Source organism: Prinia subflava, chromosome 21 (assembly GCF_021018805.1).
Source record: "Prinia subflava isolate CZ2003 ecotype Zambia chromosome 21, Cam_Psub_1.2, whole genome shotgun sequence".
Classification (NCBI taxonomy): Eukaryota; Metazoa; Chordata; class Aves; order Passeriformes; family Cisticolidae; genus Prinia; species Prinia subflava.
The window spans coordinates 3,178,867-3,206,738 of NC_086267.1; the positions used below are offsets into that span (position 1 = coordinate 3,178,867).

A 27,872-nucleotide genomic window follows, 5' to 3' on the forward strand; every position below is an offset into this window, starting at 1 on the left:
TTTGCTCCAAGCCACACAGGACATCTATGGAAAAGCTCGAAATTCAAGTCAGGAGCCCTAAATTCACTCCTTTTATCACACATCTATCCTTGAGGCACTTCATTCAGGTGTCTCCAGTTAGACTTGCTCCTTCCTGTATTGCAATTATGTGAATTCCTCTGTTAGTAGTGCTCCAATGTGCTGCTCACTGCATTTTGCACAGGAATGCAGTGTTGCCCTTCCTAGGCTGTCAAAGAGAATATTTCATTATAAAAATAAATAATGTCTAGCTGCTTCTGGCACCTCAGTCCAAGAATATTTATCACTTTTGGCTGATCAGTGCCTGATTCAATGTCCCTAAAGCACAATGGGTTTATTCCCAGATGAATTCAAAATGCATTTAATCAGGTCTTTGCTAAATGTGCTCCCAAATTTCACATCTCATGAGCATGACAGAGCTGTCTCTTACAGCATTATTCCACTTCACTGTGCAGATTGATACAATGGATTTTCCTCTCCATGGATTATGTCAGTGAATGTATGTTTGCACAAGCAGGCTCTAGTTTTAGTTCTAGATTTAGTTCATCCCCAATGTGCTGCTGCCTACATGTGTGGCAATCTGGGATTAATGCTAAAAATATATTTATATTTTATCATAAATGAACAAAAAAAAAATCAGAACAACAATTTCACATACGAGTTCAGTGACAGAAAGAATCTTCCACTATTTAAACTCTCAGCTCTGCTGCCTGAGCCTTCCTGACCAGCCTCCACAGGGGAAGTACAACAGCTTTTTTTGGGCCCAGAAAGAGAAGTCCTGGTGGCCTTTAGCAAAGAAAACATGGTTTGCTCCTTCCCCAGTGTGTGCTGGGGACAGCTTCATCATGGGATGGAAAGGGAAGAAAGGGAAGGAAGCGTCCATTCAATGTCTGTATCTTTTAGTTCTTTAAAGTACGTTTGAAGTTCCCCATTCAAAAAGCTGAAATGAAACCAGTGGCAGTTCCTCTGCAGAGAGGGCACAAAGTGTGTTTGGGATGGGATGTGCTGCCTCTCCACTGACACAGCCCACAGACACTCAAACAAAAATCACATTTTTAAAACTATGAGTAGATTTAACAGTTGAACTCTAAAGAATTAAACATCATAGAAACTTTTCACACTTTCTGTTTTTCTTTCCAAGGGTCCATAGTCCACTCACTCAATCCTGTGCAAAGGTCATGTTACTATGGATATGACCTGCAAGAAATGTGTTGCCTCAGAGCAGCACAAGTCACATGAACAGGCTGAAAGCCAAAACTTGCTGATTCACAGTCCTGTAGGATTTTCATGCTTGTGCTGGGTTCACTGCAGAACAGTCCTTGTGCCACCAGGTCTATGTTCGTCCTTTAAAAGTGTTCATGCAGGTGTAGCTCCCAGAAAACTTGTGGATTTCTTCAAGTGCTGCCTGGGGGAGAATGCTGGAGTAGAAGCAGAAAGAAAATGAGCAGATGAGACAAAGCCCTCAATCTGTTCTAATGAGACATATGTAAATATACATTTACATACACAAATATACAAATGCTCAGCTAATCAGAGATCAGCTAATGAGAGATACAGACAAAACTGGCATCAGTTTCCTGCTGTGAGGAGGCCTACAGGGAGAAAGTTCCATCCAGTCACTCTTTCTCTACAGAAATATTTATCCGAAGAAGTCTGTAAAAGCTGTAACTTGGAAGACACCACTATGTTTTATTCTTTCTAAATACTGTACTCGGATGTACACACATTTAACCTGAATTCCCTGGTTAATCTGCCATCTGGTTGGCCAAGGCATGTGGCCTCCTTATCCTAAGGTATGGATAGAGACCTGATTTCCTGGCAGCTACTGTAATGGAAAATAACCTATTAATTCTTACAAGAAAATGGAACAGCCCTTTTTCTTGTGGACAGAATTTCTGGGAACTTTTACCCCGAATTTTATATTCAAAGCAAAGCATTTACTGTGAATTATTTTTTCTTGTTTGAAATGCAATACTGAAATTATTTTCCACAGAAGTCTCATTGCCTTGTTTCACTTCCTGACTGCAGCAGCTTTTCCAAAGGCTTTAGTGCAAACTGTCATGGAAACACAACAGTGAATGTCCTTTCCCAGTGGCTGTTCCAGGACATGAAGTTATTTTTTTTTTCCTTAGGGACCTTAAAATTTCCTGATCATACACAAAAATATCGATTTAATAGTTTCACTGATGTAACATAGGCAGTGCTCTCTAAATGAAAGTGGGATGTCCAGGCCTTATGGTTCAGAAATCCTGCACAATAAAAAGCCTCGAGTCCAACAACTGAGTCAGTAAATCCCAATCAATTACCTATGTAAGTTAATTACTATGAAATTCCCCAGACAAAAATCCAGTTCGCACCTCAGGAATCCAAATTTTGGGAATGAAACTGGTTTCATAAGGGGTTATACAAAGATAAAACATCTGCAAAGGGAATCTCAGGAAGTGTCTCCCTTTTGTTTCCATGACTGTTTTTCAAATGAAGAGATGAGAGAGCAGTTCTGGCCAGGCTGAGCTTTGCCTCAGGGAACAGAGCCAACCTTCCCTACGTGGCCAACACTCACCTTTTCAGGATAACAAGAACATGCATTGTCCATGGAAGGAGCAGGAAGGCTTGATTCATCTGGACAGCTTCTACCGTCCTCCTCGCCACTGTCTCTGGCTTGAGAGGAGGAAAAAGACTAGGGAACCTGAAAAAAGAAAATAAAAAATAAAATAATTACATCTTTCTTTAAGGTGTCATTGACCAAGTCCTGTTACTCTAGGTTATTGCTGGTTACTGCCCTTCAAACACACCCAGGATCAGCTATGTCTCTAAGAGGCAGAAAATTCCAGTTCCAGCCAAAAAGCCCAAAAGCAGAAAGCCCAGTTCCAACCAGGACCACTGGGTTTGCTGAACAGCTCAGAATGCACATGTTGGTGCCCTCAGGGAGAAGTGGCAGAGAGTAATCAGAGCCCTGATTCAGGGCTTTTCTTAATTTGAATGCAAATCAATACCAAATGCTGTCTTTTCAGTGATGGTGTCTCTCCTTTTACTCTCTGTTCCTCTTTGCTTGATTCAAATCCTTGACAGGTGAAAGACAAATATTTTCACCCACTGCTTTTACTACAAAACATAAGGCTTCTCCCAGCTCCTGCAATAGCCTGACACTGCAGATTTTCTTGACTAAGAGAGCACAGTCTGTATTAACAGGTTATTTTAAACATTGTAAAAGATTGATTTGGACAGCCATTATTACTTGTTCTCTTAGACAGGGGTAAAAAGGAGCTACTGATAGTCTCACTTCAGTAAGTGGCTGTCATTCCTTTCACTGGGAAAGGATTAAGTATTCCAGTGAATAAAGAAGGAACTTGTACTGTTAATTCTCAAGTAATTTGTAGACTGGTCCTTCTGCATGACCTCAGCTGCAGTTTGCTTCCCCGCCCTCTCTGGTATGGCTTGAACACACGCAGGGAAGAGCAGCTCCAGGTCTCTCTGCAGCAGGCAATTCCCCAGCACGGGCTGCAGGAATATCCCAGCACACTGAGGGAACCAGTCTGATGAGTCCCAGGTGGCCTCAAGTGACCCTCTGTTCCCAGGCAGCCAAATGAGACATCAAATTCTCTTAACTAAATGAAGCATTAATTAGGAGTGTATTCTGATGATTCATTTAAAATGAGATGCTTTATTCTAGCTCCCCTGGACTGACCTGATTCTCATGCCCTGGAACATCTCTGTGCTGGTGTGGAAGGGCAGGACTGTGGTGGCATTCACTCCAGGACAGTCCAGCAGCCCCAGGGTCAGGCTCTCCATGAAAGCAAAGGATGAGGCTTTGGAGGTGCAATAGTCAATGGCCCCAGGGATGGCTGACAAGGCCAGGACAGAGTTCAGGCAAACAATGTGCCCGTTCTGCAGCTCCAGCATCCTTGGCAGGAATGCTTTGGTGGTCTGAAGAATAAGAGAGTTAAAGGAAGAAAAAAAAAAAGAGATCTACTCAGCAGTGATACAACAAAACCAGCATTGACTGAACAAAGTAAGGTGACACAGACACAACAAGCCCAAATGTCCTGTTCTTTATGTCAGGAAAGGAGTGGCAGAGGACCCTGTTGCTTTGTCATTTTCTGAGATTCTAAGTGGGCAGAGTTTGTGTAGAAACGCAGCAGAAGTCTTTGCTGCACATATATAAACAGTGCCCCAGATAAGGGTCATGAACAGAGCGCCTTCTACGCTTAAGAACTTTCACAGGATAAAGTCTTCAACTTTATCCTGTTGAAAATCCTGATGAAATCACAAGAAGCTCTTTTTAATTTCTATTGTCTGATTCAAAATGGACTGAGTTTCACAGCTCCATTCCCTGTAGTCCCACATTCCTCTGATGTTCCCTTCACATCACCATACAGGAAACTCCTCTGTGAGCTCAGGCTTTGACAAAGGCATCAAATGTTTTACTGGAAATCACAGAATGGGAATAAAGAGGAACAAATATTGAGTACTACTGAAAAAATTATATTTGTTTCTGACTTCTTTCCTCTGGCCTTTGCCCCTCACGTTGTTTTTTCTCTCTTGTTTTCAAGACAGACTCGTTTTCCCAAGCATCCCTTAGAAAGACCTAGTGGCTGTAATCTGTCACTGAATTGGGAACAGCCCTGCCTACATGGGACACAAGAGCTTCTCTCACCCAGAACTGTCCCAGGGTGTTGATGTGCTGGGATTTGAGCAGGGCATCATCGTCGCTGTCCATCAGGCTCTTCCCATGGACCACAGCAGCATTGTTCACCAGGATGGTGATGTCACCCACCTACAAAAAACGCAAATTATTTGTGACAAACTATTCTCTCCTCACAAATCAGCCATTTTCATTAGAACTGAATAGCCATTATTGACCAAATACATTGTTATTTTCATAGCTTTTGATGTTCTTGCCTATGGGCTTTGTAATCCTTTGGATCACCTCACATAGGTAGCTGGACTTTGTACAATCTTATCTGCATGGTCACCCTTCTTTTTTCCAATATATTTTTTCTCATCAAATACTGAATCACAGAATTGTTACAGCTGGAAAAGATCTTTGAGATCATCAGGTCCAATCATCAACCTGGCTCCACCACCATGTTCAGCACTAACCCATGTCCCCAGGAGCCACATCCACATGGTGTTTGAACACTTTCAGGGATGGTGCCTCCACTACTGCCCTGGGCAGCCTGCTCTGATGTTTTACAACCCTTTCCATGAAAATGAATTCACTAATATCCAATCTAAACCTCCCTAGGTGCAACTTGAGGCTGTTCCCTCTCATCCTGTCCCTCTTCCCTGGAGGCAGAGCCTGACACGCCCTGGCTGCACCCTCCTGTCAGGAGTTGTGCAGAGCCACAAGGTCCGTCCTGAGCCTCCTTTTCTGGAGAGTGAGCCCCCCCAGGTTCTTCAGCCCCTTCACAAGGAGTGTTCTCCCAGACCTTTTCCCGCACGGCCTTGGCTTGCCGATAGACCTCCTCCCGATTTCCCACGTCACAGATGAAGTAGTGGCACTCTGTCCCCATCATCCTGATCTCCTCCGTGGTCTCCTTCAGGCATTTCTCAGTCCGACCCCACAGGATGATCTGCAGCAAGAAACTTTTGTTAGAGTTAAACTGGTTCTGTTTCATATCTAAAATAATTAAAACATGCTTCTGACTTCAGCAGTTGGATGGAAATCTTTTGTGTGTTTTCACTGCCAGGGCTGTTGTTTTGCTTCATGGAAGACAAGCAATGATTTTCTGTTACATGGGGAGTATCAAGCGGGACCTGTGTCCCACTGCTGATCCTCTGTTTACAGATTCTTTACAAGCAACACAAACTAAAACAAAAAATCAGATCTCAAGCCTAACATGACCGGTGTATGGAATGTTTGGAAAATTTTCTGTATTATGTCATTTCAATCTCTCCCTGTTATTGCTACACACATGTACACAATGACAAGTTTATCCTAAAACCACAGACCTTCCTGAATATCTGGTGTGTTCTCTACTTCTTGTTTTATGTTTGGAGACAAAATCTGCTCTGCTCTGAACTGTACTTTTTCAGCCTCCTAATTACCTGCACTGCTGATTGCAGGCTGGTCTCAGGTGCATTCCAAACAAGTGTTCATCCTACTACAGACTTCTAAAGTGAGAAATTTCAAACATGAATTTATTTTGTAGCTCCTTCAGGATTTCACTTGCTGCTCCCTTTTGACACAGTAAAAATTAAACACTGCTTTTTGTACAAAGGAAATCCTGAGTATTCATGGAACAAACACTCAAGTAATGGAGCATGGATTTGGTTTACAATGAGACATAACCAGCCAACCCTATCTGCATTTCTACACCATCAGTGAGGTCAGAAATCGAAATAATTGAAAAGTCACAAGGTTCATTCACTTTCATCATGAGCCTTTGTCCAGTACAATTCTTTCTAGTGAGGCAAAAACATCAAGTTTGAGATGTGGCTTCCACCACTGTCCTTCAAACGTTAATCTGCAGCTAAACAGATTTAACCATAATATTTTTTCTGAGTACACAACTTTATCTTCTATTTCTTTTAAGGCTGCTGGAAGGAATATCAGTGGAAGGAATATCATTTCATCTCTGTTACCTAAGACATCATCCATGAATGAACTGATCTATCATTTTTTGCTCTTCAACTAAGTCTTCTCAGCACTCATCATGTTATAAATGGTGAGTCACTGTCGTTCTGCAAAAAATAAACTACTGAATGGAGCATGTTACTACAATCAGCTGACTGCTCTGTGACTCGAAGAGCAAGATCCAAAAGAGAAAGAAGAAATGGTTGCTACATTGAAAATGCAAAATTATGGTGCTATTTCTGAGCACAGATGATCCAGGATTATAGTTCCTTCTCACACTACTGTGTACTGAATCTGTATGAATCTGACCAGTATATTGATTTTTAATGGTTAAATAAGCACACTTAAACTTCAAAGATTAAAGAATCTTTGAGTTCTCCAAAAGCAGAAAGAACAGAAAGAAAAAGGTCTGAATTGCATCACTGCTTATAGCTCAATCCCTGCAAATAACTTAATAACAGCAGAATAAACACACAAAAAAATTTATGTGTGCAGTATTCTTACCCCACAACAAATCTCTGGCAAGGAGCTTTAACATGCTTATTTTTAAGGACTAGTTAAGCTTATCTCATAACTGCTACTAAAACTAATCTCTGGCAGGGTCAAAGAGCTCTTCAGTGTACCTGAGCAAGGCCAAAATGCAGAAGTACTCAAATCCTCAACCATTTCCTATATGAGTTCCATTTACAATTAATCCCATTTCCATGTCATTGGCACATCTGTGAACACAAACACACCCAGACTGATAAGATTTATATCCTCAAATTCTCCAGAGCACTAATGAATCTGGTTAACCAGAACCTTCTGAGCGTGTATAAATATGCCAGAGCCATTCCATGGGAAATCTTATCTCAGGGGAAGTAATTTTCAAAGAAAAAGCTGTGATCACACTTAAAAACTGTAAGAAAGCATATGGCTGAAATTGCAGCTTGTGCACTGGCCTGGCTTCCAAAGTCCCAGCGTATCACCCTTGGCCATCAGGGCTTGGCATCTCCTCAAAGCTTGTAAAACTGATGGCTATTTACTCACTTCTGATCCCAGGGCTAGACCGAGGAATATTTTTCATGTGTACATTGCAGACTTGAAGGGAAATCAAGAACATGTGAGAAATTTCACAAGCTCTCAGGAAGTATTTACAAAATACTGTTCAGCTGTGAGCACATGCACAATTGCTCTCCCTTTCACAACCCACATGGAAAGGGGAGGAAAAACCTCTGTGGAAAGGAGGGGAAAAAACCACCACAAAATGTCAACTGCAAACAGTGAGTTTGATGCCCACAGAGTTTTGCATCTGGGTGAACTTCACCCTCTTAGTCAATGCATACACTAAAAAATTAAGTGACTTGTTGAAGAGTGATGGAAGGTAGGACAGGAAGAGGAGAGAAAGAGAAATAAGGTGTCAGACAAGAAGAGTGTAAGGCAGGAAACTGCCCTCACATATCTAATACTCCAGAGCTTCACAATGCTATTGCTAAATAAAAGGGAGATCCCTCACTCTTCACTTCAATCTGTTTCAAACATCCACAGAGCCTCCTATTCCCAGGAGCTGCCACTGATGCATTGAATGTCAGGAAATATTCATGGAAGAATAGTTAAAGCAAAGGTTGACCTGTCAAAGGAACATCTGTCTGTGATGCAACTCTTGGATATAATATTTTTTATGCCCCAACAGTTTTGTTGGGACTTTTAATATCCTATAGGCAAGTCTTGCAAGGTGACCCCGTTAAAATCTGGGCCATCTGGGGAAGACAGAATTTGCTGCTTATCCTGCTGACAACATTAATTTCAGCACTGACTTCTTTCCATGAGAATTTTTCGTGTCTTTGATACTGTCCACACTCAGGTGAAGGCTTCAGTCTGTGCAAGAGAAAGGCAGTAAATAAAAGACCATTCTTTTGTGAGAGGTCCCTGATGACCCAGTGGGAAGTGAGGGCTCCTGCCATTATTTCTGCTACTTTTTACAGATGGATAAAACTCAGAACTCAATACAATGTGCTTTTGGTCCAAATTCAAGCTTGACTGCTCCTATGAGATCATATGAGACTTTCAATTTCTCTCTTACATCTGGCCAGACTGAATTGGCACAGGCTTCCCCCCAGCCTCCCAGGACATCAGATTTTACAGCAAGACAAGTCTGGAGTTGCTGCGTTTGTCTCACAGTTGAGGCTTCTGTTGCTCCTGAACATCTTTAGGGAGGGCTTGGTTTAGTTTTTCTGCACAGGCAATACAGCAGTTTCCTGATGTTCCTGAGGCTTTCCAGGTCCTTTCTCTCCTACTGCCTCCTGAGATTTTCTAAAACTCCCCGGTTCTCCACCCTCCTGCATTCACCCTCTTCTGCAAAATGTGCCATTAGGGATGATCCTCCGTGTTCTCGGTGCTCCTGAAACCCTTCTGCTCCCTGCTGACCTGATGAGCCCCTGTGGGCCTGGGGCTGTTTGCTGCTGCCCCATGAGCTCCAGTTACCCAAACACTTGGCTCTTCACTTCCCTTGGGATGCAGCCCTTGGGACACAGGAATGTTATTCTCTGCCCAGTAAACATCAAGAAAGGCATCACTTCACTGCATCCTGCCCCAGCTGGAATTCAAGGACTCTGCACTCATGAGGAGTCCAGACCCGTGGTTTCCGATATGGTCGATTTTATTAGAAAGCACGAGTTTTCAAATGTAGACATGGGCCTCAGAGTCTGGTCTGTCTCCTCTTTCCTTTCTAAGTGTAAGTCTAAATTGGCAATAAGTGTGTCCCAAATGGGAGCTGAGAATGACTCCAACAGACACAGAAGTTCCTGTCTGGACAGAGCAGAATGCAAAGGAATAAGGAGAAGCACCATGTTCATCATTTCCCAGCCCATCAGGATGCTGCACAGCCACCCATTCACCGTAACTTAGTGGTGGACAGAGGAATATTTAATTTGCATTTTGGATAAATTCTTGGACAGACAGTTTTCCATCCTGGAAAGAACCCAGCCCTTATTTCTTTCCCCTCGCTTCATCTCTCGCGATCCTCCTCTGCCTGCCTGTCCCCGCTGTACCAGACACGCTCTCCTTTCACAGAGTTACTGACCAGAAAATTGGCGAGGGCAGGAGCCCGGGGAGGTGGCTAATCCCGCTCCGAGGCTTCCTGCCCGCGCTCACCTCGGCGTGACCCCGGGCTGCAGCAGCCAGGGCAGCAGGTAGAGTGGGAAAGCCATCCCTGACAGCCCAGGCTGCTGGAGGCGGGATTCCCGCTGGACACAGGGAAGAGGAGATTTATGATGACGGAGGAACTCGACATACCCTCCTCCCCTTGATGAACTTCAAAGTAGGCAAGGGCTGTGACATCATACTTGGTGCAGATTTTCCCAGGATTTATTCATGGAATTTTTTCAAAACAAACCTTATCTGTTGATCTGGAGTCACAGAACTCCTTATCTGACCTTAGGAAAATCCCTTCAGCTGGAGGGGCAGGCGCTGCATCCTCTGCTCCCAGAGGACTCGTTTAACTCTGGATTTAATCTGCTAATGAGGCCTGCCCCGAGGTCGGAGGGGAGTCAGAGGAAAGGTTTTGCTGCTGCTGGACTAAAGCACGGCTGTCTAACAGAGACCTGCACTGGCTTCGTGCCAAAAGCCCAGTCCTGACAGCACGGCCAAACTTTCACCATAACCCTTCAAAGAGTTATGTTTCTGACCACCGCAAAATCAGATAAAGCCACTAATTTAAATAAACTGGTCTAGACTGAAGCTGCTATCAACCACAATGTAAACACATGATCAATGTTTCCAGAGACTGAGCGCATTACTAGTGCAGGACACAAGGTTGGAGCTAACTTTACATCACTTACAAGGCCAGTTAACTTGTTCTGTCCGGTTTTACTGCTAGCACAATTCAAGAACAGCAGCAAAGAAATGCTGCCCTTTTAAATTGTCAATTATTTTGGCACTGTACTTTCAGCAAATCCCCTGTGCTAGAATTTCTGCCTCCAGTGAGCAGGAGCAGGACTGGAAACGTGTCCTATCACAATTGTACTTCTGACACCAAACATCTGCTATTTCTAGACACTCCCCTTGGGTTATCTGGGTTATATTTGAGTAAAGAACTGTTCACTCTTGGTCTTTTACAGCACAAGGTGGGTTGTGATTAGCAGATGTAACTTCCATTCTGAAAGTTTCTCCATTTTACGATTCATGAAGCAATTCTCTGATATAATCTGAAAACACTGAAAGATTAAAGTGTTGCAGAGAGACACGAATGCCCTTCCTGCCTGATCTCATTATTGCTGCCTCCACAAATCAACCACAACTCCCAGCCCCAGATCAGCAGAGATAGGAAGTACTTGGTAGGTCAACACATTTCATTCCCCCTTTCAACCTCCTTCCTAGTCCAGTGGAACAAAAGTTGCTCTGTGTGAGCTGGTATCTGTAATTGCACAGAGCTTTGTTCAAACACAGAAAGCCTTTCTGCGCCCAACACTCAGAGCTCCTGCATACTTTTAGGAAGTACAAAGTGTAGATAATCCACTGAAGTATGCCAGTCTTATCCCCCTATATTTACAAAGCCTGGTAGTACTAACTCACAGTCTGTCCTCCGAAAAAATGCATTCCAGTGTGTCCCATAATCCTGGCAGAGTTTTGCATATCGTGAGAAAGGGAAGCTAAATCCCACAGCCTCAAAAGCTCCACGTCTTTTGCCTGTCAATGGCAGAAGGGTTTTCTCCTCCACCCCTTCCCCTCTCTTGGCCCCAGGCAAAGGCAGACAAGTTCTTTCAGGAGTTCTCCATGGGAGAGGCAGCTAAAGGCTGATTACTGGAACAGGGGAAGGTGTGGCCCTGCAGTGTGAAAAGCCAATCTTCGCTTTAGAAAGGAAGAAAAGAATCTTGTGATGCCTGAAGTAGGTCAAAATACTTAACCCAGCTCGTTAGTGACACTTCTCTAAAGGTAAGCAAACAAAACAAGCCAGTGGCGAATTTCTCTCAGTTCCCACAGCAAATATCAAAGCTGTTAGGGACAGGTATGAGAAAGATTGCATGTCAAGGTGGAGAATGAAGAGAATAAGCCTATATATCTATTTTACACAAAAGCTTTTCTAGATTACTATTTAGCAGTTGTAAAGCCTGTAAAAATTGATTTTAAATTTAATTCTGCCACCCTGGTGAACACAAACCACAGACTTTATTATAAACTGGTTTAAGTCCAGGAGTAACATATAGTAATGAGATTAAAAGTTAGAGCTAAAGAGACTTCAGAAGGAGACTCAAAGTGAATTCCAATCCATTTAGTCTAGAGTCAGAACATTTATTACTTTATATGTTGAGTTAGCACTCGATGGGATTAACATTATTCACCTAAACAACAGTCAGTTCCAGTTGTACCCCAGTCATCCTTTTTTCCCCTCTCAAAGAAACCGAACAGCACCTAAAAAATCACAGAGGAGTATGTCAACACCTGCCTGCTGTTCAAGACAGGCCTTCCTTGGACAGAGAATGTGTGATTTTCTGTGTGCACACAGGCATTTAAGAGCAGCTCCCCCAAAAGAAGGGAACAAATGCCCACTGTTCTCACAGTCAGGACTATGTAAGGACAGGTGGCCTCATGCTGACTTTTTTTTTTTCAGTGTTTTTTCCAATTGCTTTCGTCTGCAGCACGAACTGCGACTCCAGACTGCCTTGGGAGCAACTCTTCGCAGCTCTGCTGGGAGCAGAGGAGGAAGGGGAAGGGTGAGGGTTGTTTGCAAGGAGAGGTCAGGCAGGAGTCAGCCTTTACAATCCCATTAACGCTGGGACAGGGTCAAACCGAGTGCACGTTCCAACAAAAAGCACCAAGTGGCCACAAGCTGCCACCCTGGAAGGTGCCTGGAAGCATCTGTGGAGGAAAAAAAGGGCAGACTTTGAATGCTGAATGTCCTGCCACACCATGTGTGAGAAGCGGCCGCTGCTCCGGGGATCCAAAGCACACAAAGAAATATCCCGCAGTAAAATCCTCTGGCTGCAAAGCAGGAAGAAGTGGCGTATCTGGGGGTGGGGAGAGGGGTTAGAACAGTTCTGTATTTGAGGTAAGGCTTTGGAGACATCCACCAATAGAAATATAATACTCCACCCTGCAAAAATAACTAGTGTGCTGCTGCTGCCGCCTCCGTTTGCTTGGCATGGCATCCCTATAATCCAGATTCCTATAAAAATGTCCACAGAGATCTCAGGAAATTGTGGGGAGGGTAAATATGCAGGTGCAGAAAGCCCTTTTGTCCTGCAAGCTCACCAGACAAGAGCAAGGGATAGAAAGTCAGTAAATAACATTTCAAAGGGGAAAAAGAAATTTCTAGGAGGGTCTGACAGGATATTTCAGCATCACTGAGGGTTAGCTGTATGCACATTTTTCTTCCAAAATGCTGTATTATTATCTTTAGTTATTGCATATAACCCTCCAGGTAAAGAACTTGTGGCAGGTTAAATGTTCATGTAAGAGAGTTAAACATTTACTACAACACAAAGTTATGTCTACACTGAACAGTAACTGTTCTTGGAAAGCTAAAAAAACCCCAAAAGTTCGATTACAGGGTAATGTTAGGAGAAAAGGACTTGTGGAATTAAGAAGTGGCTCCAATACAGTATTATTTCACCTGACTGGGCAGAACTGCCCACAAATATCCTCTTCAACCAACAATTAAGTGAAAAATCTGCTACTTCTTAACTAACAGAATGGAAAAAACTGACAATATAAATGTATGTAAAAGAAGATTTGAAGAGCCCTGGCTGCCAGTTGAAGTGGACTCTTCTGTAGAGTTTGCGTTTCTATTTCTGAGATGAATTCTGCAGCAGAGCAGCCTAACCTTGAAATGCTGGGTGGTTTTAACTTCAGCCACTGCATCCCCCAGGGACAGCACTGACTCCTAGGCTGGACCCTGCACAGCTTATAAAAGCACTAGTTCTGCTGCATTACCAGTTTAAAGAATTGTCAGCTTGAATTCAGAACACCTTCAGTTTTGCTGTAAGATAAATCATCATGAGCAATTCACTAGCACTTCACTTACTTTGAGGAATACATCAAAAATTCTCTACAAGCTCTATAAAAATAAAACAATACACATTTATCAATTAGATGCTATACTCAAAACATCACTGGAAAAAAAAACTAGGGAAGGGTTTAAATTTGTAAAGCTGGGAGAAGGTTTGCAACAAAAACAGCCATGGAAACCTAAGGGTGAATAATGTTTCCAATGCTGTCATTATAAACTGCCCTCCAGAAAGGGCTAAAATATTCTCCAGATCATCCATGTACATAATAGGATGCAGCTCTTGACTGAAAAAATAACTTCTGTGAGGCTACTGGAGAAGTATTGGAGTTAAAATAGCCTGTCTTAAATTTGTGTATAAACTGAACACCAGCAACTGCTCCAGACGAGCTCCCCTACAAGTCTTTCTCTGCCTGCAGAAAAAGAGAACTGCTACCATTTCAAACCATATAAAAGCTGTCAAAAGGTGCCTTTCTTATAAGAATTTTAGTCAAAGAAATAAAGGGCACTGCTTAGAAGAAAGCTTCAATATTGAAATGCTTAACTGGTTGCCTGTCTTTTCATGTGCTTTTCAAAATGTTATTTTTTTAATGGTGGCTGTTGCTATGCAACAGGGCAGAATCTCTAAAATCTATTCATGAGTTGTACAAATGGCAGTTTTCAGGACATATTTAACTCTCTCAGTCTATTAAGTCAAAGAAGGAGGATGGGAAGCAGAGGACTGTAAGCTCCCAGAGCACAACTCCCCCTCCCCAGGGGTACAGCATGGTTTAAAAAGAGTCTTTCATTGATTATACAATATTTTTCAATACACTGTTAAGATAAAGTAGCTACCTCGCTTTCAAAAAACGTGAAAAACAGCACAGCTCCGGTTAAATAAAATTATATCTAAATGTAGAAACAAAAGCTACATACATGTTTATTACTTTTACCCAATGATCAAAGCAATTCAAATTCAGCCCCTGCCACAATGGTCATTATTTAAACAAGAGGGGCTGCTCAGGCAGTCACAAATGCAGCTTTAGCATGCTCCTAACTTGCAGCTGCCTGGAAGTTGCCATCCTTTGGATGTGACTGCTTTTCAGACCACTGCAATGCAAAATGAAGTTAATTCACTTGTGTGAACATAAAATCAATTAAGTTAGAACATGAGACATACCTGACTTTCCAATAAAATAAACTGTATAAAATAACCTGGTCAGTAACTGAGATTTAGCTGAGGGGCAGAAATAGAATATTGAGGCACAATAAATTCTCTGTGTGTTCAAAGGTAGTCACAAGCACAGCTCTTTGCCTGAAGGGTTCCCTCCCTGCCAGCAGCTTCAGAGCATTGGGGATCTGGAAACTGCTCCAAGAAAGTGTGTGAAATTTAGCCCTAAAAAGCAGGCCTATTTTTGGTTGACTCACATTCACTTTTTGCTTCCACTGAAATATAAGTGACAAACCCAAGTGAAGTAATGGCCTGAAGGACAGCAATCCCCACGTGCAGCAGTGGATGGATGGTCAGTGTTGGAATTGCACTTAAAAACCTGGATCCTTAAACAAATAACACCACTTGGCCTAAATCTCAAATGTAAACCAAAAGTGTTTTAACTGTTTTTACTGATTCCAGTGGCTAAAGAAACCATTCTAACTTCACCCCAAATTTATCAACTCCGAGATGGATCTTTTTTCAGTCTATAACCAGCATTCCGTTTATTTAGTGCATTTACAATTTCAACAACAACCTGAAAATGTGTAGTTTATAATTTTATATATTTTATAAACATAATTTATTTTCAGTGGTTAAGAATTTTCTCTCTCTTATTGTCCCTTTCAAATCAGTGAGGAAGAAAAAACTAAAATGCCTTTATAGATGTTAGATGCTCTTCTAAATTTCTGGTTTTGCACAAATGCTGGACTAAGATGAGACAGTGTGAGTGGTCAAAGGCATGAGGAGAGCTCAGTGAGAGCTGTAAACAAGTGCAGTGATGTCAGGAGGAGCTGGCTGACCCAGTGCTGAACTCTGGCTCTGAAGGACATGCAAAGTGCCAGATCCTTTTCCCACACATGTGCACACACACACATCCCCCTCCTTTCATCAGGAAAGGTGTCACACAACAATCTGCCACAGTTGCACATCATCATCCAGGGAAACAGAGCCTGGAACCCCTTCTGATGGCTAAAGGCTGCTTGTGAAGAGACAAACCTCCTTCCACACAGCACGGACAGTGGTCTCTGAGGGGCCTGCATCACAAACCAGTAACAAGAAGCAGAAAGCTGCAGCATTGCACAACCAGCACATCCCAAACCCCAAATCAAACAGCTTGGTTCAGCGAGGCAGGACTCCTGCATTTCCCAAGGGCCTTGGAAATATTCTGACATAATTCCTGATCAGCTCACTGAAGCCAGAGCCAGCCCTGAACTGTTACCATTTGGGAAAGGAGCACTTGTACCAGCTGGATGTCTTTAATATCCCACTTGGAAGCATGACCTCGTCTCCTTAAGGCTGAGTTTGGCCTCACAGGGAAGGTTTTTTAGGAGCTGGGTACAGAGAATTTGAGGTTGTAGTCAACATCAAACCAAGCTGCTGAAAGGGGATGTCAGGATTTTCCATTCCCTCTGCACCAAGCTTCGCCCAGGGAAGTGCTGATCAGAGACAAGCTGTCTGTGTTTGCTGCCAGCAAGGAGACTGAAATGACAGATCGAAGACAAACACTAATTTAATGTTCATGTAGAAAATATCTGACTGCCCATTGTTATTGCTGATCCATTCTGTTGAAGAGCATGGAAATACAAACTGCTCAGTGTCTTCACAGCAACACTTTTCACTCCCATAATTTAGGCCTGGTATATTTGAGTTTTTTCTTGAGGTCCAGTAAAAAGATTACCTAAGAATTTCTGCTTGCAGGTAAAATGGTGCAGGTTTGTCAGATCTTCAGACACAAAGAAAACCTTGGGTGTACCTGGTGATTTAAAGGGTAAATAGAAAAAAACCCCCAGTTATAAGCACATAGAAGAGCATGGCTGTTTGGTGACTCCTGTCTTCTAAATGTAGGCCTGGCCATAAAGGAGACATTTGCTCCTTAGTGCAGCCTCTAAGAAACACTGAAGTCAGATCTTCAGTGCCTGAAGTTTGACTTTCTGATACAGATCAGCACTCACAGAAGTTTCAACAGCAGATTCTAAGCCCAGGACTTACTGGGCAAGAGAATGTACCAAAATGACAGAGTACCCACGGATACAGCTGTGCTGCACAAGAGAAGGGAAGATGACTCAATGAGAAATCAAATTTGAATTCCATTTGCACCTATTTTAAACGGCTCTTTCACTGAGATAAGGGAAGAAATATTTTATTAGCCAGGTCACACCAACTGCCACCCCACCTTTATAAAGAATCTTTCTGATCTGTAGCTAAAACTGTCTCATACTACTGGGTAATCACAGACAGAGTCTTTCCAGGCATCATTTTTATACCATCTCAAAATATGTATAATTTTATGTTGGTTAAGTGTACTCAGAGGTGTGTAACTGTCACTGGTTACACACTGAGAGCCAGGTTTACCTCACAGGCACACACCTAAAGCTCAACTGATTCAGCAGAGTTACATTTGTGCTTTCAAACATGGTTTTATTGCCATAAATGGAGCACTGACACATTTGCTCAGGCAGTGTTAAGACAACAGAAATCCCTATGTTAACCAAAACAAATAAGCTCTGCAGCACTGCAGTCAATAAATTGTAATTAAGAAGGTGGCAACATAAGGGTGGCTGTCCACAAAATCCCATTGTAATTACGCATAGTTTATGGCTAAGCTAATGGGATGAACAATTTAAATTAATTACAAACTCTGCCAAGGTACCCATCTATTCCCAAGTCTATTAATTAGAATCAATTTAATCCCCACTGGGATAAAGGTCAAACAACATGTATTTGACCCTCTTCTCCTGGCGTCAGTGTTATCAGCCAATGGATCTGGCAGTGCCTGGGTCTGACTTGTTTGACTCTTCAGGATGTTGACAGGATGCTTTGAAGAACAGAGTCTGGGCCCAGCTAAAAAAAAAATCTAATAATTTCTGCTTTATATTCCTGATAAGCATGAGTTTAAAAATGCCAGAGCTTGTTTTCTCTCGGTGGTCAGCTCTGAGGCTGTAGCTCTCTGCCTTGAAGAGTTTTTCTTTTCAGTCTCCCTTTCCTGCAGAAAACCTTGAAGCAGCAATTGTGTTAGATTTGTGTCTTCAGTTTGGGACAGAGATCCAAGTGGAAGTGAACACTAGACACTAACTAGCATTTGTTAGAGGATTTTAAAACAAATATTCAAACTCCTACTCGATACTTAAATACTCAATAATCATTAGCTGACATTTTCAAACTGTCCAGAAGGAAAGATACCAAATTTCTAGACCCTTGTCCAATTTTATGGGGAGGAAATCAAGAGAACTGTTACCTTTTTTTCTTCTCCCCATCACTCTTGTAGAATTAATCAACTGTCTGCTTCTGTGAACTTCATAATTATCATCTATTTGTTCTGGGTTTTTTTAAATTGCCTTAATATTTTCATTCCTCTCAGGTTCCTGTCAGGCCAAGTTCCTGGTCTTTGCTCAGGCAGTTTGATGTAAAACCAGATAGTTCTTGGTAGGCTGACTTTGAATGTTGCTGATCTCTTTGAGAAATGGAATTCAGAGTCTGTTCAGGGTTTTTAAGTTCCTCCTTTGTAATTTTACTATCCACTGCATAGTATCACCCTAATAAAAGCAGGTTTCCACAGCAGCCTTAAGAATAATAAAATCTTTGATTCCTTTAAAATGTTTTAATCAAATGTTTTAGGACTGTATGCATGGATTATGGTCACTCTTAAAGCAAACTAGCGTGCCTGGCTAATTAAATTAGACATTAGCTCAACAGCATGTTTGCTTCTTTTATAATGCAGTAAAACTACCTACAGTGCTTCAGATGGAAATAGTTTACAAATCTGAGACTTTTTCCTAGCCTGTGCCAGAGCTGTGACATAGATGCAACATAAATACAGAGCAGCACTTTTACAAGTCACCGTAGGTGATGAAATGACACAAATAAAATAGGGATGAATCACTTCAGATAAATGGCATGAAACATCATAAACCTTCCTGTCAGCCCTGAAGTTCAGAGAATCCCCCTTTTTCCCTCCTGTGGTACAAGTAAGACTGAGAATCAGACTGTGGTTGAGACTCTGGACCTCTGGATGTCCTCTGGTCCAACCCCTGCTCAAGATCAAACACCTCATCTACTGCTTTGACCAGGTCAGCTCAATTTGAATTTCACTGCCTCCTCCTCCAGCTTGCCAGATCTGAGCCTCTGTTTTCACTTTCAGAGTATTCACTTTCACTGTACCCATATTCCTATCACCTTTCATTTACCATCAGGCCTTCAACTGCAGCCTTTACCTCCCAGCATTAATTTTTAAAACAACCTGTGTGTTTTCCACCACACTTCCTGCACCTCTCTAAGCATTCTTCGAAACTCTTTAGTGCTGCTTTTCAAACCCCACCTTAAAATTTCTATTACTGTGATTCCTCCCCCAAAACTTTAAACTGGCTAAGTGAGTGGTGCTGCAGTCTCTGGCTTTAATCAGCAGAGAGTTCTGTGTTGGTACTCATTGTCGCCTTTTGGTTTTTATCTCCACTGTCACATTTATTTATTTTATCCCTGCCAACCCTGAGGCCAGCATCATCTTGTGCTGTTGTTCTTATAGTGCACATTTAGTATCTTTATGCTAAACAGTTTTTGGTGTGAAGTCAGTTTTTGAGGCACTGCAATGACATTAATATATAACCTCATCTTTAAAACTTTAGGATTTTTTACAGCATTGGCACAGTCCTTGTGTTTAGTGGGAAGCCTCATTTAACTGCCTTGATGCCAGACCTTCAGCATTAAAAAGTGCTGGATCTTGGTGTGCCAACACAGCATGGTCTCACTGGGACAATATTTTCTCATGACATCACCGTATCTTGATGGGAGATGACAAGACTGTAACTCTGCAAGTTCCACGTCTTGTTAACATTATTTATTCTCCTTACAACATACCCAGCAACAGAAGACAGGTATGTTCCAAATTCTGAGTTAAAACAGCTCCAGCCCAAGCTGCTTCACAGACACCAAAGATCTGAGAGCTTATAAATTCTGGCGGTGCCTGCCAGGCAGAGACACTTATTCAGCGTGTTATTGCAACTGCTGGCCTTGGCCCCAGCGCCAGCACAGGCTCCATGCCACCGCAGCCTGCGACTCCAAACAAGGGCTCTTCTGCCCATCCTGAAATCCAATCAACAGAGGAGGGAGCTGCCAACAGGAAGCCATGAAATAAAGCTGCCATCAGGATGTAATCTTTGGAGAAATAAAGCTTTTCTGGAGCCCTTAGGGCCACCCAATCAGATCTGTGCTCTCACAGTTTATCAGAAGTTTCAAATTAATGGATTATTTTGCATGACATGGAAAAACATTCACTCCCCAGTTCTTCTCATGTACTTCTGGTTGCTGATAAGTTGTGACATGCTCTAATAGTTCACTGTAAGATTAAGTGCTTAAATTTAAGGAAGATTAAAGTAACCATCATTTAACACATCGCTGAAGCTGCTGCATTCCTATGGTGGTTTCTTTCCAACCACACACACAACAGGCGAGATGAATCACTTACAACCTCATATTTGCACTACAGGTAAATATTCTCATAACACTAAAATATCTACAGCATAGAAAATGTGCACGTTCTTTTTAGATTACAATATCCTTTTCACACAATGCCAGATTGCCTTTTCCAAATGGTCACTTATTTTTTTGCATTTCAAAATGACTGCACAGAAATCCATTAGACACATGGGCTGTGTGTCATTGTGGTACCACCACAGGGCAGCAAGAGCATTCACACTGGGGACAGATGCTCACCTGGCAACAGTTTCTTAGCACTGTAATCTAAATATATATATTTGTATAAATTTTACACTGAGTCTTTTAAAACCAGGCCAAATTAAATGCAGTGCACCACACCGGCATGTTGCACTAGGTAATGTAAGTCAGAACTGTGTCCATTTCTTTTCTAAACCTAATTTTAAAGGCTTTCTGATTTCATTGTGTTAGGTCACGATGCCTGTTCAAAACAAGTAGATGGTGATTAATGAGCTTCTGAGGAAAATCAGGTCCTCTCAGCTCTGCAAGCTGTCATTTTAAACCAGCTCTTTCCCTTCTATCAGGACTAATGTTCTCTGGGATGGCCAGATCAGGTCTAGTCATGTTCTGAGCTGAGAAGGAATGAATGTGTCAGAAATCAGTTATTACTTGCAGAACAAAAGTGTCTCCTTGACAACTGGCCCAGCAGAGTGGATTTTAAAGCTGGCAGAAGCAGAAGGGCTTGCTGGGGTTCCTGCAGGGAGCTCGTGCCTTCCCATCCCTTCCCCACTCCCCAGCACATGGTCAGGAATTGTACATTACAAAAGAAAGGTTTGCTGGTTTGGAATGCTGCAGCCCATCTGGATGAAGTCTGGGGCATATTCCCATTCCTGTGCACCAGGAATTTGATGCCAGGCAAGAGATGTTTAACTGTCCAGTGCAGTTTAGCAAGACTCTTCCTCAGGCTCTGGAAGTGCAATCAGAGATCAATGTTTGAGAGCGACCAATATTTTAAGACATTCTGGAATAAGAACTCTTACTGAATCCATGGGAGACACTCACAGCTTTTGTCCCGCAGCTCAAAAAAAGGTCACAGCTCTGAAACAGCAGCAGTGGCAGTCTTTTGCCCTCACTTCAGGAGAATATTAAATTATTAATTTAATATTCAGCTCTACTCACACTCCAGCTAATCCTTGATTGTACAGCATTGGTATGTGTTATAAATAAGTTTTTAGAAGGTATATACTAATTCATATGAATCAGGACAACAACATAGGAGCCATTCTCTTAAGAGTTGGAATTAATGATCCCTGTGGGGTCCCTTCCAACTCCGAATATTCTGTGAAATATGTGAAATAACATGGCAACATGGTTTATAAAGACCACAGTTAAATATTCATAGACCTACAGATGCAATTTGTGTGAGAGGAGCATGCCATTGATAAACTCATCTCAAAACTTTTTCCAATTTTCCATTACTGGGAATACAAGGCTAAATTCTAAGACCCGATGCCATTATTTTACATAACCTCTCTCCAATACTCTCAGCCTAAACACAAAATAGCCTCAAATCTCACTCAGCTAAAGCCCTCCAATTATACAAGGATTCAAGCACTTGTAATTCCCCTGAGGTTTTCAGTTCTGTTTGAGAAAGTGAAACACTGAGGGAAACTTAAGGTTCCAGCAGCAGTGTGGGCTTGCAAAGCTCTCATCCTTCCCTTCCTTGGTGCTGCTTCCTCCCTCAACTTCTTCCCGTCCCAACTGTCACTGAACTGAAACAGGACAGCACCACCAAATAGCAAGAAATCTTCTAAAATGCAGACACTGAGGTCTGACTTTGAAAAAAAGTGAAAATACCAATGGAAAGAACAGTTGAGATTTCAGGGTTGTTCAGTTTTTCTGGAAGAAACTCTTCCAAAGTCACTGTCAGATAAACAAGAATACTAAATTATGAACTAGAGTTGGGAAATCTGTTTCTCTCCTATCATTAACATCTTTTTCAGTTACTTTTATTAGGTTTGTTGATATTTTTAACAATGCAGAATGCCTAAGAACCACGCATCCCTGTCCTGTTCTATCACACCTCAAATTAGATAATCTGTGAACAAAGTAAATTAAAATGACAAGGAAAAGTTTTAGAGATCAAGGTTTTCTAAAAGAAAACCTAACAAAGAGCAAGACATACAAAAGACATAGGAATCAAAACTTTTCCACTAGAAACCATCAAAACCAGGGCTGACAACTTCCTGGCAAAGGCACGATAATGAAACTTCTGTAGGAAAAGTAAATGCTCTGAGGAAACCAGGCACAGTTTCCCATTCTGCTGAGCAGTGAATGAACCCATTCAGCCCCTGCACCCCCTGACTGCTCACATCTGCAGAGGGCTGTTCTCCAACACCAGAAATACTGTTCAAAGGGGCCAGCCTGCCCAATATTAACTGGATTATACAGTACAGTCTTTGCAAAAAACTGTTAGGGTTTGGAAGTGGATTTTTATTTCATAGGCATTAAATCATAAACTCATAAAAGTCTCTCCTTCTCCCATTTCATTAACAGACATTCTCTGCCATTTTGGCTCACCAGAATATCAACAGCTACGAGCCCTGACAGAGCTACCAGTGTATGAGACTGAGGCTGAGGTGATGCTTCACTGACCAAGTACTTTTAAGGTACAGTCAAATTCTCCAAGAGTTGAAGCAAGCAACAGTGAGGATTTTGAATTTTGCAAGCAGCCAAGAAGGGACTGAGAGCAGGAAGTTAATTTCTCCAGCACAGCAAAGTAGCTTCTCAGCCGGCACTTATGAATCTGGACACATCTCTGGGAAGTTGGATTACAACACTTGAGCACTTCCGGAGAAAAGTCAGTGCTGTTCATCCCTCATAATAACACTAACATGTCCTGGATCATCTGTAACCACTTCATCCCTGCATACAGCTCATTTACACGCTCTTGGCTTTTTCCAGAAGTGCTCCAGGAAGCATTTCAATACACAGTGCCTCCCAGGACCAAGTAGCTCTTGACAACTACTTCAAATTACAAATGGAATATGGATCCTTTGGCCTCTCAGTGTACACCTGAACAGCAATGATCTGATCATTAAAGTCTCTCATTGCCTAAAAATTGCTGGCAGTCTGAATGGGAAAAAAACAGAACATGCACTTCTGAAACTGCAAATAGAACTGGCACTGCTTTGTGCCCTTATTGGCCTTCGGAGAGGCCAACAAACAACCGTGAGAAAAGAAACATCACTTGAGAAGGAAATGTCTCCTAGACATTTATCTAAGTCACATTTAGGGCACAACGGCAGAGCAATGGGGGTAAAGAATGGGAATCAGGATGGATTTACAAGATCATGCCCAAGATACTTCCATTCCATTAGATTGAGAATTTTAGTCTCCATGCTCATCAATCAAGCACAAGACACTGTATTTCCATTTGCATGAACCCTTTGGGGATTTAGCTCTTGTCATCTTCATAGCTTTAAATGCAAGATCAGATTTTACAGTAGAGGAGTTGCAGGTGTGACAATTCATAATCTTGTGAAATACAACATTTGCGAAAATGGCTCCGATGCATCTCACTTGTGAGCATCAAAACCAGCCTCTGAAACTGAGGGCAAGATGAAATCCCATCCAGTCTAATTACCTGAGAGGTTTCATACCCTCACAGTCCCAACTAACTTATCTTCCTGAAGATTCTAATCTCAAAAATATGGTTATATATCGCCGCCTACCTCCAAAAGCCCGCCACTATGTCTGTGTGCACAGGCTCTGGGAGCACTTGGCCAGGACACTGCACACCCTCCCCCAGGACCTGAACCCCTGGCACTGCTGCCAACCTCCTCCATGGCACGCTGGGCTTGGCCCAGAATCCCACACCTTTGCTGGAAGTCTTTTTCTGAACTTGGAATAAGGTGACTGCACTATCTGATAATCACAATCTGTTCTTTTGATTATGATCAATAATTCAAGCTTTGCATATTAATGTAAGACGGCTAATAGTGTAAAAAGAGAAAAGCAGCCAATTTTCACTAATCAAAAGATGACTTGCCAGACACTGCAAGACTTCTTCATTTCTTTTTGATTGTCAAAGGCAAAGCGTAAAATCAAAGAGAAGTGCCAAGCAGAAAGTTGTGCATGGTACATGGTGACTGCATAAAATTCACGAATTTAGGGTTAAGCACAGAAGCAGGAAAGAAATGAAATCTCAGAACAAAGGGAATGGAAGCTACCACATGTAGGTAAAATTGGCATTAAAACTGCTAAGGAGAATAAGCCAGTTTTGGAGTTCTCACCACAGGCTGACAGGCAGTGCAGTACCAGGGGCATCAGAACTTACTGAGGGCCATATATGACTGACTGGACACCATGATATAACTGAAGAGAAAATCTGATTCAAACTGAGTCAATGCAAAGACAAAAACACCTTGATGATGCACATGAAGACATCCCAAAAGGCAGAACACCCCAAAGTTCTAACCAGTAACTAGGAACACAGAGCACTTCAGAACATCATATGAGATGAGTACAAAGGTTCCCAATAATTATTCTCATGTATTCTTTCTTGGTACAATACATATCTACATTTTTTGGATAGGATATATAGATAGAATAGTCTGTGTGTGTTTACAGTAATTCCATCCTCAGCTCTCTCTCAAAGAGCCCTGTCTCCTTTTGGCCCCTGGTTCCTCAGGGCCATTGTTCAGCTCCCAGCTCAACTGCAGCAGAACAGCTCTTCAGTGTGCTGTAGAAATGGTAGCACTTTAATGCCAGAGCTCAGCATAGCAACCAGCCGCTCTAAATAAATAAATAATGAAGCGTGGTATTCCAACAGATAACATAAATACACTTTCAGCAAATTTCTTGGGTCCAAAGGTCAGTCAACTTGTTTGCTCTGACTCCCAGAATGTGTAAATCTCAACATGATGTTTAAACACAAACACAGACAAACATCAAAGTTCAATGCTGACATATTTTACACCTCGGAGTTACATGCCAGAATAGCTCTGTACCACACAGAGAAAACTGTAATGCATGTGTAAGGAAGTGACAAAACACCATCCTGAACTAAATCCAATTTTTTTTTTCTTTAAATAGCCTCTCATTCTGTATTTTTCCTCTTCTTTCTTCTCTATTTACTCTCATTCATCCTCTCACACAGGGAAGTATTTGTGCAGCTGTCTAATTTCACCAGTCCTCCCCTTAATTACCAATAAAAGGGGAGATGAAACTTTCCATCCTAAGACTCATTTCAGGGATGTGTGTTTCTATATCCCTGACTGATTCACACCTAGGGATGTATCTGTACTTGAAAAATCACAATATTTCAAGGTAAACCACCAGTTCCTAAGCAAGAGAATGGACGCACCAGCTGCTCTGGCACTTCTGGGCTGCTGTGCAGACCGGCCACCTCAGTGTCCCTCCTAAAGGAAATGTGCAAACAATGCCACAGCTTCCACTCAAGGTGTGCTCTTCTTGCCGGGTTCTTACTCATCTTCTCTTTGAACAGCTCTGGGCTGTCCAAAAGTGAAATACAAGGGACTTCAGGAAGCCCCAGAAATTAATTTCACAAATGGAAACCCACAAGGGTGAAAGGGAACACTTCTCCCCACTGACCCAGAGCCACCTGAACAGGTATATCACCCTCTCCTGTGGGGTGATGTACCTGGATATGATCCTGACAGATGAGTGCTCACTGTACACTGATCTGTGATCCCCACGCCCAGCAGCGCCAGGAAGCAGCCCAGGAAACAGCAATGGAAGTGAGCCCCGGTTCCATGCATAGGAATTGCTCAGCTCTCCTTCCCCTGCCACAGGAAACCTGGGCTGAGGAGAAAACCTCTCCTTTGTCAGCACAGGGGGACCTTTCTCACCATCGCGTTTTCACGGAATGGGATGGGGAAAGGCGGGATGCAGGGAAGGAGGAGTGGGCAACTTCTGAAATGTAATTGATGCAATGACTCAGTTCTGCAAAATGAGAGCCTCTCTCGGCTTTTTCAGGTGATCCCACCAATCCCACCTAGGGGTGGGGGAACCCGGGCAGAGCAGCAGGTGGGTGCTCCCCTCCCCTCCCCGCTCACCTTCTTGACTCCTCTCCTGGCGAATTCCCGGGCCAGGTGGCGGCCGATGCCCCTGCCCCCGCCGGTGACCAGCACGTTCTCCCGGGACAGGTCTCGCAGCTTGGGTGGCAGCACCAGGCACACGGCAGCTTTCACCACCAGGTACACCATCTGCACCGGGAACAGCAGCAGGGCGCCCAGCCACTTCCACATCATCCTCTTCTCCCAGGCAAAGTTCTCTTCCAAACCTCCACAAAACCAAGGTGACAGAGAAAGAAAAGCAATACCCTTCATGCACCCCCAGATGGGTGACAAGTCTTCGACCCCCTTCCAAAACTTGGGGGCAAGAGGTTCTTGGACGGGAAAAAAATCCTTCTCTCCCCCTAAAAAAATGGGGGTAAGAGTAAAGTAGTGCAGAAGATCAAGTCACTCCCCTGTTTCTTGATCGGTGTCCTCTGGGATTGTCACACGCAGGTAAAACAGCTTCCTTGCTTTTGAACTGGAAAGCTTTTTTTTAAATTAAAATACAGCAAAAAAAGACTAGAATTAAAAGTAACTATACATCCCTCCGCTGCAAAGACCCACATAAAAATCCAGTATCCAAAGGAAAGGTTTTATATGTAGAAAAATAAAATAAAGCAGCCTATGTCTCCAAATTTCAGCCTGCGGTGCCTTCCAGGCAGCTCATTTCTATTCTTAGACTCAGGAAATTGCTTAAATAAGACAGAATTACCAGGACCTTCTTTTTAAGAAAGGCTCTATTCAGGGCGAGGTTGTTGTTTTTGTTTTAGTATCTATAAATATCTACAGACGTTCTGTCCTGAGCCGGTTTCAAAGGTTGAGCTGGTCACTGCCTCTCTCTGCCCCCTCTCCCGGTTTTTTCACTTGGAGTGTCTGATCACAGAGCAGGAATTACGCCGTGCACTAGTTCAGCTCTGGCTCTTACTCATTTCTGCCTATTGCTGTCTCTGCCGCTCAGGGCCGCGGCGCTGGGGAGGTTTTATACCCCATTAATCCTGATTGACAGTTAAAGTGTCGGGGCGATTTCACTACTGTTCCTGGGAGTGGCTGCTGCTCTGCCCTCCCCCGCCGGCCGCGCCGCGCCACCGAATCGCTGCGGCTCGGCGGGCGCTGCCAGCGCGGCCAGCGGGGCCACCTGCGGGCACCCGGGCTCGCTGCGGGCACCCCGGGCCACCTGCGGGCACCCGGGCTCGCTGCGGGCACCCCGGGCCACCTGCGGGCACCCGGGCTCGCTGCGGGCACTCCGGACTCGCTGCGGGCACCCGGGCTCGCTGCGGGCACTCCGGACTCGCTGCGGGCACCCGGGCTCGCTGCGGGCACTCCGGACTCGCTGCGGGCACCCCGGGCCACCTGCGGGCACCCCGGGCCACCTGCGGGCACCCGGGCTCGCTGCGGGCACCCGGGCTCGCTGCGGGCACCCCGGGCCACCTGCGGGCACCCGGGCTCGCTGCGGGCACCCGGGCTCGCTGCGGGCACCCCGGGCCACCTGCGGGCACCCGGGCTCGCTGCGGGCACCCCGGGCCACCTGCGGGCACCCGGGCTCGCTGCGGGCACCCCGGGCCACCTGCAGGCAGCCTGGCTTGCTGCGGGCACTGT

At 43.4% G+C, this 27,872-nt stretch overlaps 1 protein-coding gene across 1 annotated transcript; it reads right to left on the reverse strand.

Annotated features, from left to right (window-relative positions):
• Positions 1-363: 363 nt before the first annotated feature.
• DHRS3 (dehydrogenase/reductase 3) lies at positions 364-27,239 on the reverse strand. The gene is made up of 6 exons (XM_063417097.1): positions 26,277-27,239; positions 5,448-5,591; positions 4,673-4,792; positions 3,704-3,942; positions 2,579-2,704; positions 364-1,436 (listed from the first exon to the last, which is right to left on the reverse strand). The coding sequence occupies exons 1-6, from the start codon at positions 26,547-26,549 to the stop codon at positions 1,352-1,354; spliced, it is 987 nt and encodes a 328-aa protein (XP_063273167.1). The 5' UTR covers positions 26,550-27,239; the 3' UTR covers positions 364-1,351.
• Positions 27,240-27,872: the final 633 nt, after the last annotated feature.

What these genes read in the sequence shown, in the direction of transcription:
- DHRS3 (XM_063417097.1), bottom strand. Translation starts at nt 26,549, where the DNA reads ATGAAGGGTATTGCTTTTCTTTCTCTGTCACCTTGGTTTTGTGGAGGT. An exon ending in CCAGGAGAGGAGTCAAGAAG is followed by an intron (nt 5,592 to 26,276) that starts GTGAGCGGGGAG and finishes TTCTTGCTGCAG; the next exon opens with ATCATCCTGTGGGGTCGGAC. An exon ending in TTCCAGGGCATGAGAATCAG is followed by an intron (nt 2,705 to 3,703) that starts GTCAGTCCAGGG and finishes TTCTTTTTTCAG; the next exon opens with GTTCCCTAGTCTTTTTCCTC.